The sequence below is a fragment of the Pleurodeles waltl genome, chromosome 9 (assembly GCF_031143425.1).
Source record: "Pleurodeles waltl isolate 20211129_DDA chromosome 9, aPleWal1.hap1.20221129, whole genome shotgun sequence".
NCBI lineage: Eukaryota > Metazoa > Chordata > Amphibia > Caudata > Salamandridae > Pleurodeles > Pleurodeles waltl.
This window is the reverse complement of record NC_090448.1, coordinates 501,372,875-501,386,223: the sequence shown is the minus strand read 5'-3', so window position 1 is coordinate 501,386,223 and position 13,349 is coordinate 501,372,875. Positions and strand designations below refer to the sequence as shown.

The 13,349-nt window shown below is 42.4% G+C and overlaps 1 protein-coding gene across 1 annotated transcript in view; it reads right to left on the bottom strand.

The window, feature by feature from the left end:
• The window catches only part of ESR2 (estrogen receptor 2), a 1,043,222-nt gene that overhangs the window by 446,972 nt on the left and 582,901 nt on the right, over positions 1–13,349 (bottom strand). Inside the window, exon 5 of the mRNA XM_069207353.1 lies at positions 12,652–12,954. Coding sequence (XP_069063454.1) covers positions 12,652–12,954 — 303 coding nt within the window. The remainder of the gene's footprint in view (positions 1–12,651; positions 12,955–13,349) is intronic.

Here is a 13,349-nt window from a genome sequence, read left to right as displayed (position 1 = left end):
TTGGTGGTGGCCTACCCTGAGTTGGATGAGCGTTTGAGGGCAACACAGCAGCCACAAGGGGGTAAATACTGACTTAACACATTTTCATCCCTATACCAGGTTATTGTAGGAACTGATAGAATCCAAGCAGTAACAATGTGGTAAGTGCAAAGAGTCACATATGTCCAAGGAACACAGAGATGTACAGTCCTCAACATTGGTACACAGGTGTGCATTCTATTGTGTATAAGGACATACTATTCTCCTTTGTTATCCCTGCTGTACACAAGCATATGATGATACACATGTGACTGTGTCATATGTGTACCACTATACGGGTAGGTTGTTCCTTGCCACCTACCTAAAGATCCATATACCCAATATTATGAAGGTAAGAGGTCCATGTCTATGTGCAACATACAGTCTGACACGTTTAGGTCATTCCTACTTCTCATGAGGTTTCTGATGAGTGACAACTTCATATGAGACTGTGATGTCCATCTGACATTTCACATGCCATACTTGCTAAACTTACTCAGAGCTGTTAGGAAGTGAACCCATTTGATAAGTGTGGGGTGTACATTCGCCCCTGTAATGTCTCATCTGAGTGGGCATCCTACATGTTGGAAACCATGGAGGTATTGCTAGGCTACTATTGCAACACATACATTTATATCACAGCTCTGAATGTTAGTACCATGTACATGTTCTTTGGATGATAAGTGGTTACACAGCTATTTCCGCAGTCATGCTAAATAGGCCAAGACATCTTATTAACTGTTACATTCTTCACTGGTTTTTGACAACATCATGTGTACATTGCAAGGTTCTGTCATAAATAAACATTGTAATGTAGCAGAAACATACTTTTGTTTGCTATTTTGGATATGTTTTGAATGCTTTTTGACTGCATTGTGGTTCAGCTGTGATAGTTCATATTTACATGTGGGTGGAATGGTATGCATAGTCAGTCACTTGGCTTGCCTAAAGGTGTATGTTTCTCTCATGGTATCCTCAGATGTGGTTTGTGTCATTGACATTTTCCTATACAGATGTAAGACTACTCATGTCTGAAGTGTGGATTGTGATGTTGCCACTCAGATATTTGGCTATTGATGTTGCCACTCATCATGAGACGTGGAACTGTATGTGGCCGTCATATACATGACAGGTGCCCATTGAATTTAAGGAGTTGTCATGCTACCTGGGGTTGTCTGTGGGTAAATGCTATGGGCTAAATCAGACCTTATAAATGTGCAAGACTTTACCTACAGGTAGAAGATAACCAAGGTGAGTAGATCAGCAAAGTATCTATCATCCTTTTCTACATCACTATTGGTACATGGGTTGGTGACGTGTTTAGACTCTATCATACTCCAAATATTGGAGTTGCCAAATATAGTAAGTACATGTTTGCAAATTTCAATTGTGAAGGTTGTGGACTCTGTGACATGAAATGCTTTTTGCTTGAATGCAACAAGCTGTCTTGTGTTTAGCATATGATAAAGTTCCTTATCTGGTTCATGACATCATGCCATATTGTAATTATGTGTAAATTATGTGTATGTGATATGAGGAAATCAATGTTACTATTACTTCCCATAGCTTGGTTGTTCTTTGACTATGTTGCTGTGGATAGGGACCCAGTACAACTAGATGTAATGTAAATGATGTATATAGTGTGATGTTAGTGTATGAAATCAATGTGATGACACTAACTCTCTTTCTGTTTTTCAGCATCAGCAGGCGAAGGAGACGGGGAACAGCCAAGTGATGAAGCTGCTGGCTACAGGACCTCAAGTTATGATACCACCAACACCGAGGGACCCAGTAGCCAGAGGGCAAGGGGAGTGCCACAGGGGAGACAGGATCCTCCTCATCTTCTTTGAAATCCTCCTCCAGTGCACACTACCTGGTGGTGGCGGATCCATCTGGGACCACTCTAGCACCATTTCTGTCCCCCACTCCCCTTTCTACCACAGCCCTCCCTGAAGCTCCCCACCCAGTTGGCCGTGCATGCTCACCCAAGAGGGTGGGCGTCTACTTTGCCGCAGGCACCCCTGCTGCCCTCAGTGAGGAGGCTATTGATCTCCTGAGGTGGATCTGGGTTATTTGACCATCGTGAATGCCATCCAGGGACTAACAACTAAAATCCAACAGAGTAATGCATTCCCAATCCCAAAACCCTCTTTCCCGATCCAGCCAAAGCACACAAACTGACAGGCATGCTTCCACCTCAACATTAAATCGTACCTCAGACAACCATAAGCACCACAGGACACACCACCGGCATACACACAAGCAACATTCAGCTGCACTCTCATCAACAGTTACAACCTGCTCTGACACCCCCACTACCCTGAGCATGATAGACAGCACACCTGACACACCTGCAGACACCACACCAGCATTCACAGATCCACCCACTACACCTATCCTACCCACAGACAGCACCACAGCAGACCCTCAGACATTCACCCATCACCACACCCACGACACCACAACCACTGGCACTTCTACTTGCAGCACATCCACTACCCCAAAAGACTGCCTCGCACACACCACAGCATCTCAAGCACCTACACTCCCTCAGCCCAAAACACATTACCATCCACACTTACCCACCCAAAAGAGACCCACCACCCACAAGCGTACCTCCCACAAACACACAACCAAGACATCCTTACAGACACCTCAGACAACCACTCCCTCTTCCTCTCCCTCCACACCCAAACCCTTTTGTTATGACCATTCCAGTGTGTGCAAAAAGGTATTTCCTCTAGGAATTTGACCTTTTCTCTAGTCCTGTCTCCCCATAAGACCGCTAAACGTGCTGCTTCCCTTCCCAAGGCCAACCCTTCCACCTCAAAGGTCTCCCCTACCCCCTACAATTACTCATGCCCCTCCCACTCCAAAAAGTCTGCCCCTGCCAAGAAGAGCCAACCCTCCCCAAGCATAAAGCTAAGACCCCCTCCTCCCATGCCAAATCCCAAACCCCGCCCTACCAAGCATAAGCCCACCCCCCCCCCCTCCGCCAACCCCCCAGATCATCCCTGAAGTGCCTGCCTGCCCCCTTGATGCCCCTACCTGTGGAGGTTACATAGCAGTCAGGAGTCAGGTTGGGCCACCATATGGTGCCTTTGGCAAGTTACAATTGCTTCGATATTGGACTGGCTAATGGCCTTGTATTTATCTATTTCTTGCTTTAACTAATATAAAGATACCAACCCATTGTTGGGTTTCAGGTTACATCTTTGTCCTGCATTTTCTTTCCTAGGTTAAAGTTGTTTCTGGCTGACATTGGTTGTGTGCCAGTATTTGTGTGTGTGTGCTGCTTGTGCTTCCTGTATTGTATTGGCAGTGTGTGAGAATGCGTGCAGTGCTTTTCTCCCCCATGGTTAGGGTCTGTGTTGTGCAATGGGCATGTGCATGTAGCACACATTTTTTGTGATGATATTGTGTGGTGTTTGAGTTGACACGTGTTAATTGTTGTGGTTTGTGGCTTTGTGTGCTTTGACTTTGTGAGTGTGTGTGTATTGTGCATGTTATGATAGGTACCATGTGCTGTGTGATTTGTGATGTGTGGGTAGACTGGTAAGTTGTATGATTTTGTGATTGTGTACATTGTGTGTGATGTGTCCTTGGGTATTATGAGTGCTTGCCAATGTGTTCATGATTGTGCCGTTGTGGTATTGTTGTGACGTGTTGTTGTATTGTGTGTGACTGGGCCTGTGCAGTGTTTTAGTGCCTACATGTGTGTTTTTAACACGGTGTGTGTGTGTGTGGTAGCTGTAGTGTGTGTGCTGTGAATGTGCAGGTGTCTGTGTGGCCTTGAGTGTGCATGTCAGTGTACAGTAACGTTTGAGTGTAGCCCTCGCACTCCGGTCCCTTAAGTATGTTATGTAAGTGTACAAAAATTAACAACATACAACAGTAACAGGTGATTGTGTGTACTTATGGTTGCTGTCATCATCAGCAGCGAAGAGTCCATAGTCTTTTGGCGAGCTGGAGCAGTGGAATGACGTCTAATTCTGGTTCTATGGTGGGTCCGGACGGGTATGGCTTCCTGAAGATTCTGTTGTGGTGTGCAGCCTCGTAATATGTCCTGCGGAAACATGGTCTCCTCCGGCCTGCTGGTCATGGAACTGCCAAAATCGTAATGAGGCCCTATGCTGGCCACTTTGAATATAGTAGGAAGTCACTTTAAAATAAAAGTTAGACTGGTGATTTAGGTTTAGAATGTGCTTCCTTTTTCTAGCAGAAGGGAGCATAGCACAGCTTAGTGCGTTGTGCAATTGTGAGGTTAGCTATGGTGGTATTAGTGTAGATTTTTTATTTGTAAATTATTTTGCATAGCATTCCAGTCACTGTTGAAATGACTGTGTGGTGATATGAGAAAGTTTACTTGGAGAAAGTGTTTTTCAGCAAAGATTAATTAATCAATGATGGAAGTGATGAGATTTGCTTTGGCAAATGCAATGTACGGACTCAAATATTCACAGTGTCAATTGCCCTCTGTAGCAGGAACATCCATATGATAATAATAAATAAAACTGAGTGGGCACTTCTAGCTTTAAAATACAAGTTCTATGAGATGAAGCACACAGCTTGCTAGCCATTACCTTGAAAACCACAGTGAACACATATTTGGGCTGAGATCTTAATGACACAATAAAGTACAGTGAAAGAGATGAATTTGCTATATTTAGGGAGCATGACAAAACCCTATACACGAGCGTATACAACTCCCGTTTGGAGCAAAATGTATTCCTGAAAGACCTTCACTTGCCTCTAATGACAGAAACACAGAAAGAAGCACTATTGCCTACATTCTCAGATGCTGAAATACTGGTCACAATTAAAGAAAATAAATTGTTTATGGCCCACTAACCTGATGCTTTCACATGTTAAAGTTATAAGGATTTTGCCCCACAGATTTTGCCATCATTAACATAAATAATGCAAACAAGGAAGGAGTTATGTCAACAATTATGCAGGCAGACCTATTTTTACTACCCCAAGTCTGTGGGAAACATCTAGGCTGCAAGGCTTATAGTGAAACTGCCCTCTTAAACTTCAGTACTTTATGGTTCTGTCCCACAAGCTAGATGAATTATTCCTGTATTTGATACACAAAGACCAATCAGGGTTTATCAACAGATAGACTTTCGATAATATTAGGAAATTAGCTCACCCGGTCAAAAAAGACAACAGGAAAAGTGTAAGCACTGTCATAATTGACTTACATGCTCAAAAGGCATCCAACAGGGTGAGCTGGTCTCTTTTGAGGGCAGTAATAGCAACATTCTGGCTGGCAAACACCTTCATAAAAATGGTCATGGCTTCAAGCTAAAATTGTAGGGAAAGGAGCACTTTCAAAATTGTTTTTGGTGGTATGAAGGATAGGACGGAGGTGCCCATTATTTCATTACTGTTTGTCATTACAATAGAACTGCTAGCAATGATTGTAGGAGGCTGGCCCTCTATGTAGTGTGCAAAATTAGACACATTGTGCAGGGTGTCCAAGCAACCAGTCAATGGTTTCCAGAGGTAAAAATTAGACCAACTAGTGGTCCAATTTTCAAGGTTGTTGGTCGAGCAGTTATGCTAAATATTTGCTCTACTCACAAATCCAATCATGCACCACACACCTCAATCTTAAGAACGAGATGTTTAATATATGTTAAATAGTTTTTGAGATATGACTTGCCAAAGTTCTAATAAAGTCAGTCTTACTGTGCATAATTTCGCACCATAGGAATCAATAGGTAGTCACATTTAAAAATGAATTAAAAACAGTTGACTTATCAGTCTCTTCTTTTGCACGGTGGGAATACTGTGTCAATTGGAGAGCCTTGGGCAGCTCCTGGTTCCAGCGAGAGCAGCTTTGGAAAGTCTCTTGGCACAGGGCCACCTAGAGGGCCACTTGGAAAAGGAGCTGGTTTGCAGATTTTAAGGTGGTGCCTTGGGGTCCCTTTGGGCTGTTGTGGTCGCCAGGGGTTAGGGACCCGTGGAGCACAGCTGGTTCCTTGTTGCAGGGCGCAGGGTGGCCGGATGCAGGGTGAATGGGAGATCCAGTAGCTGTGCGCAATGGAGTCATTTGGAGCTGGAGGTGAGTGTCTTTGAGGGGTGCTTACAGGGCAGCAGGGTCACTCTGGTGGGAGGTCTAGGGTGTTCCTGAAGTCCCTTGGCTGAGGGAGCTGGTTTTCTAGTTGTCCAATGTCAGCTGACCAGTACCCAGGGTATTGGTCCAATTCGGCCACTTGTAGAGTGCGTCTGGGGTATTGTTGGTGTGTCATTGGGTTGGTTGTGACTTCGGGTTGCGGAGATGTCGGCCAGTCAGTGAAGGGTCCCTCACTGACTTGTTGGTTCTTGCTTTGTTTTTGAGTGGTGCCTCCACTCAGAAGGTAGATCTGGGATGATTCTTGTAGCCTGGTGGTGCCCTTGGTTTCTTTGGGTTGATCCAGTGTCTAGCTCCTCCTCAGCAGTGATTTTCGGGTCCTGGGTGCAGCAGGCAGGGTTTGGCACCTTTACGTGTGCAGCAGATCCAAAGTTCTCTTGCTTTGGATCTTCTTTGGTGCTGGTCTTCTTTGTCTTTTCCAATGTGATTTCTTGGTCTAGGGATGCCCGCTAAATACTGAATTTAGTGAGTGTTTTAGAGGAAACCTGTAGTGTCCAATGAGACACTTACCTATGGGTGGCTCCACCCGCTTTAGTGACCACTTCCTGTGGGAAGAGTCACTTCCCTAAACCTGATTGGCTATTTTCCTCCATTCCAAGATGGAGGAAACTGAATTTGAGGGTCCACTTCGCAGGCAACACCTTAGGGGTGGTGTATGCTAGGTGAGGGCACTTCTCCTACTCTTTGTGTGGTTTCCCTCCTTTGCTCCCTCCAAAAGTGGGGGTTTTCAAATGAGGAGGCCATCTGCTGCTAGTTGCAGGCCTGGGGATTGAGTTTCAAGGGCGGTAGCCCTTTGAAGCTCACTGCCAGCGCAGTGCACATTCCTGGGGGAGGGGGTGTTAGCTCCTCTACCCAGGAATGGCATTGCTTTACAAACCAGAGAGACAGGGCTAGATTGGCTGTCTGGATGTGGCAGGTTGGCTGGAACCAGTCAGTAACCATGCCAGGATAGTTAGCTTTTGCAGGGTGCAACTCTAAAGTGACCCCTGGGTACATTTTATAATAAATCAAGAACTGGTACCAGTTTGGATTTATCATTCCGAGTTGTTTGATACCAAACAACCCAGGGTTTAGAGTAGCCATTATGTAGCTGGGAACCTCGTGTTGACCAGTGTCCAGCACACACATTAAAATGGCTGCTCTGTTCACTCACTATGTCCCAGGTTTGGCAAAGACACAGTGGGTGCTCAAGCAGCTATGCCCTCACATATAATATGGAGTATCCTGCCTTAGGGCTGTAAGGCCTACTACAGGGGTGTCTTACCCATAGTAAAGGCAGTGTATGGTAGACAGGGCGCACAGGTAGTGTGCCAAGTCGAGTTTGTATGTTAGGTGTGCACCAGAACAATCAGCCTGCTATGGCAGTGCTGGGTGCATCTGGATGCATGGCCCTAGAGGGTGGCACAATCAGTGCTGCTGCCCTCAGGGGCTTATCCATAGTACCTCATGCCGTGGGTACCTAAGTACCTTTTACTAGGGACTTATAGTGGTAGCTAAAGGTGTATCCAATTACTTTTACAATGTTTTAAGGAAAGAACACTGGCACTGTGGGATGGGAGTGCAACAATGGGCCAGTCTCTCACAATGACCATAAAGGATTTAATGCAACTAATGGGAGTACTTCTTGGAGGGGAAGGTGCACACTGAATTTTGCTGTTAGTGGATGCTGACATGCTCAAACTCACAGAACCGTCCCTGATACACATCCAGTGGAATTTAGATGGAGTACCGTGATATAAAATTACCATACAAAAGTCCTAAACCATTTAAGCTGTCAAAGGAGTACATTAAATGCTAGGGGTTTATATCAAGCAGCAATTAAGTAAATTATATGCTGTCAGTGGCCCAGCAATACTAGGCAAAATGAACGAAGATCTAAGTAGATCAAGAGACAAATACATCTCATGGCTCTATAGAATTTCAGCCTTAAAAATGAACGTTCTCTCCCGAATTCATTATATATTCCAAGCCTTACTGAGATGCAGTGAGAAATCAGTTTTTGGTGCCCTCAGTAGACAGATGCTACAAATTGCCTGTCACAGTAAACAAAACATGTCTGCTGACAAGATTGCTGAAAGCTTAAATGGAGAGAGCAGGGCTGGACTTTCCCAACTGGCAAGAAAACTTTAGAGCACCACAGTTGCACATCCTGAGAGGATGGACTGCATCCGTTCAAGCAAACACTGGATTCATATGGAAAGGACAATAGCTTGGAGAGCCCTCAAGTCTCAGAATTGGCTAGGTAAGTGTAAAAGAAATGGCAGGCTTTACGTTAGACAAATTATCAGTACACAGATGGACATTTTGGGTCTCAATGATATCCCCACAACATCTCATGACATATCTCTCACCATAAAAAGCCATTCGCTATAACTCCAACTTCACACCGGCTAATGAGGAGGAATCTTATGAAAAATGGAGAGAAGGAAACTGCTGAATGTTACCTTATCCATGTGAGAGTGAGGAAACTCAGATGTACTGAAAACTACAAGAGAACATACAATCTTTCCATAGAGGAAAGGTTTCCACACTACCAGTTGATGCAGTGCATCCAGCGAGCAGGTGTGCAGCAATCAGACATTGGACATGCTTTGATACAGCACAGAATCAATTCATGAGCATGAAGGGGCGACTATCTACTTTAAACACAATGTTTAGAAGTTCCAAGAATTTGCACAAGTGACATATGTGCTGAGGTGGGATACAGTCACGGGTAAAGAGATCTCAGAGGAAGCCTAAAGTGGGTTGTGGAAGGATGTGGTAAGAAGCAATACATTAATTCAGGACAGAGTGTCTCCAGTTAAAATAACGACAGCCTTGAACGCAGTGTGAAAATAAATCACGTTTCCAGACATGTCATATAGATGTTGGAGAGGTTAGAAGTTCAAGAGGCCGGCACATTTGTCAAAACTGCCCACAAATAGCATACAAGTTAAATAAACTGCTGGCAGCCATTAGGTAAATCATGGGGTACAACACCCCAAGAACATCAGTAGTGTTGGTTTTGGCACTGGACAGAGAAGACTGTGATGCAGAAGAACCCAGAGACTGGGAACTAATATTCTAACTCGGGGTGGTTGCAAAAACAGTTCTGCCAAGATGGTGGCAACAAAAATGGCACTGGCAACGTTGTGGAAGCAAAAACATCACTTACCTTAGTTAGCTATTGGTGTGGTAATGTGTGGGAAACCATGGGATTGTAAAAACTATAATGCCACTTTATTCAAGATAAAGACACGTTTACGAGGCTGTGGTCACCAGTCCTCAATTTTATAAGTGAAGATAATATAGAACAAACTTTCCCACCGATACTAAGAGCACTGTGTTTGAATTGGAAACTGTGAGGAAGAGGGGAAAAGATGAAGACGCTAGCAAAATTAAATGAATGGAGGACTGAACCAAGGAACTGGGCCGTGGGTGATGCTATTCAACAGCACAACTGGGAAGGAGGGGGTGATGGTGGAAATTAGATGTTTTGTCTGTTATTATTTTTTTGGGGGGGTAAAGATGAATTTGCTAAATAGCTAAAAATGTGGATGAGAAACACTAACATAATATGTTTATGGAAATTTCGTTAATTGATGCGAAAGCTTAAAAACTAGTAAACATTATTTGGAACAATATAACTCTGTATCACAGAGGATTTCAATAAGGAGCTCATAGTAAGTTTTCATTCACTTCAGATCTACAGAATGAGTGTCGTTAAGTTTGTAATAAAACTAAATGATGATATGATTTTACTTTTATTCCTGCACATTGATTTATTAATGTTTGAAGAAATACAACTATGTTCATGATACATTAATACAATTAAGTAATCAGTTTCAAGTGCTTATATTGCATTGAAAGAAGTGCACCCCTCCAAAGCACTATGGCACCTGTTGAAGCGCAAGCAATTTAAGCAGTTGCATAACTGCTATGCCCATTGAGTCTATGAAACTGCAACTGTGATGCATACTAAGAGGGTAATTAGCATAGGGTAGCCTCAAGAAAATAACCATATTTTTGCAAGGCAACGTCCATATAAGGCAGGCTGCTCTACAGCCGGGCAGTAGAAGGTTTGGTTCATGATCTGTAGCATTATAGAGAGGTCACTGGGGCTATAACTGTATGCAAATGGCCTATTGCAAGTGCTGTGTTGTGTGGTAATTACCACTTCTTTTTAATCAAGCTACAAAATAGGATTCACAACGGATGATGACTACAAAGCTTTGTGGGTTAGTCGTCAACTTTATTTAAGGACCGGTTGCTTGACCAAAAATGTGTTTTGTCAGATGAAAATGAAAAAAGTACAAGACTAGTTAACAATAATAGCTTCTTAAAAACTCCTGCCATACTCCTGGCAATGGTGGGTGCAGTGGCTGATGCAATCGAAAATGGCACTGACTTTGTTGATTTTTGGATTTTGAAGAAAGTGTATTTAGAACTTTGATCAGCTTGAGCCTGCTAAACAGTTCGTCACAGCACAAACGTGCCTATAAATAAAAGAATATATTTTGCAATTAAATTGTTATAGTTGACTCTTTAATAAGAGAGCTGTAATGTGTTGAGTGGCACAAACTGCACAAAGTCACATTCTAAATATGAGTCGGTCGAAAACATATTCCAGTAAGATTTGGAGCAAAACCTGCAATATGACTTATGGCACAACCATGTAGTAACACTTGCTAAGCCTGTGTTTTAAGGAGTGAAAAATAAGAGTTTTATTGACATTTTAAATTATATCTACCCGTCTCCAAGTTACCAGAAATGTGGTTGTACAAGTGCAGCTTAAATGAATCAATGTGACATAAAACATTTGCTGCTAATGGAATAGCTACAAAATCAAATTTAGCAGTGTGCAGGAAAAACCATTGAACGTGTTTCCATAATCTACAATCAAAAAATTACTTTTGTAACATACATTTCTGCCTAGCTACTGCCAAGTCTAACTAGTTGGCCCAATTTCTTCTAGTTGGTTGGATCTCATGTTACTTCTGCATAATCCCTGGTGTTTGAAACCTCATCTTCATTGTACAGCACATTTATAAGGCAACTAGCTAGTATAATTTATAAGAATTGCAGAAAGTTCTACTTGTGTATAAACCAAAACAAATACGGAGCACCCTGTATTCTAAGGAACCTGGATAGAGGAGGCATATAAAAAAAACACACAGTCCTGTAAGGAATACGTGTATATGTGCAGCACAAATACATACATGTCCTTCTAGATCAACAGTCTTCACAATCAAAGAAGGAGGGCTTGATTTAGATATTGGCAAACAGGCTACTCCGTCACAATAGTGACAGATATCCTGGCCACCGAAATCTAAATCCCATAGAATATTATGGGTTTTAGATTTCGGCGTTTTGGATATCCGTCAACTTTGTGACAGAGTACCCCCTTCACCAATATCTAAATCAGGCCCTGAGTTCTTTGAAATAGCTGGTTCGAAGAACAAGGCCTGGTCGAAATGAAATCTGTTTACACTAAACGGTTTTAAATTGAGACATGGAACAACATTGAAAGGGTGACAGGCATACATTTCCACAGTGCTAATTAACTAGCTTGACCACCCTCTTAAAAAGTGAGGTACACCATCTAGGAACACTGTCCAATCTGGCCTCAAAATGCGTTTCCTTGTAGACATGCCTGTAGATACAGTGAGTACAAATTTCATTATCCAGGGATACTCTTGCAATTGGAAGGCTCACACTTTAAAGATCAAGCACTTGTGAGGACTCTCCATTGAAATGTCATTATAATACCTATGTTTGCCTTTACCCGACTGTGCACCTAAATAAATACAAAACTGACATCAAGGAAATGTGTTACAAACTCTTTATGGTCAACCTTGCTGGTTATTCCCAGGATTTGCTGCCTGACAATGGTATTCAGCTTTGCTATCAAAAGTCAGAAAGTTTCTGCACCAAATGTAAGAAAGCAATTTATAAAATTATGCTGTCAACCTATCATAAGATTTTCTTTTATTTGCATGCCTTACTGGCTGTGTGCCAGGCGGTAGGCTTTCACTGAAGGGAACAATGATGAAGAAATTGATGCTAGCAAGCTTGTTTTGTGGGTAACTCGCTAGGAGTGTATTTGGTAAAAACTATGCTTGCTTCTTAAAGCTGGCAAATTCTTACCATAGTACTTACTAGGGGTTAAGTAGCAGATCGGATTACCTCTACGTGGTTGTGCCTACAATATTGTAGTTAAGCTAGCTCCTGCCCACAGCGTTGCAGCCCCCACCGTTTGACTGAATCATAGATGTCAGACAACTATTACACTGAAAAACATGAAGTTAATACTCAGGGAAACGATTCCCACAACCTTAGTACTGGTCTAATGTTCATTGCTGTTAATGTGTACCAACCAGTCTTCCTATCACAACAACAAATTACTCACACATATGAGAGTGGAAAAGGAGCCGCTGATAAAATCATATACATATCCCCTGTGAATGAGCTTTTTTACACAAAGAAATACGTTAGTTAAAGATAATACATACCAGGTATTTTCTTAGCCCAGCCAATCATATGGACCAGTTCTTTGTCAGCAAGTTTTGTCAGTGACATCATCATGGATGCTTCAGTGAATGGCTTGGCTGTGCTGTTCATCAGCAGTATATTTGGTGGTTCAGCTTCTACTAGTGTCAAAACAAACTGCTCTGGACTTAGAGTACTTGTAGCAATGTCTTTCACTCGAGATCCGGTTTCAATGCTCTTTTTGGACTTGGCAATGCAATGCAGTTGATCTTCTGAATGGCGTCGATGCCGTATGATGCGATAACCACACCGTTCACGTCTTGTACCTGCATAACAAAGCATACTTAGTTGGTTCTCCTTATAATCATTTCTATTTTTCAAATAATTCAAGCACCTTGGAGTATAAGCTATTATATATATATATATATATATATATATATATATATATATATATATATATATATATAATATAATAATTTAGGAATAGTTATACTGTTATACTGTCCTCACATGAAAGAAATGCTTAGCTTAACTTTAACAGATGAAAAAATCTTTAACAGTCTCAATTGCAGCCTTGCTCGAATTGGCCAATACTATACTTCCTCAGATGCATGTACAAAGGTAACATCATCATATGAATCAAGCATCTTCGATTAGTTATTCTTATGTTTTTTATTTCTAAGTGTTTGAGACTCAGGATGTTGGTAGTGATTGTGGTAGA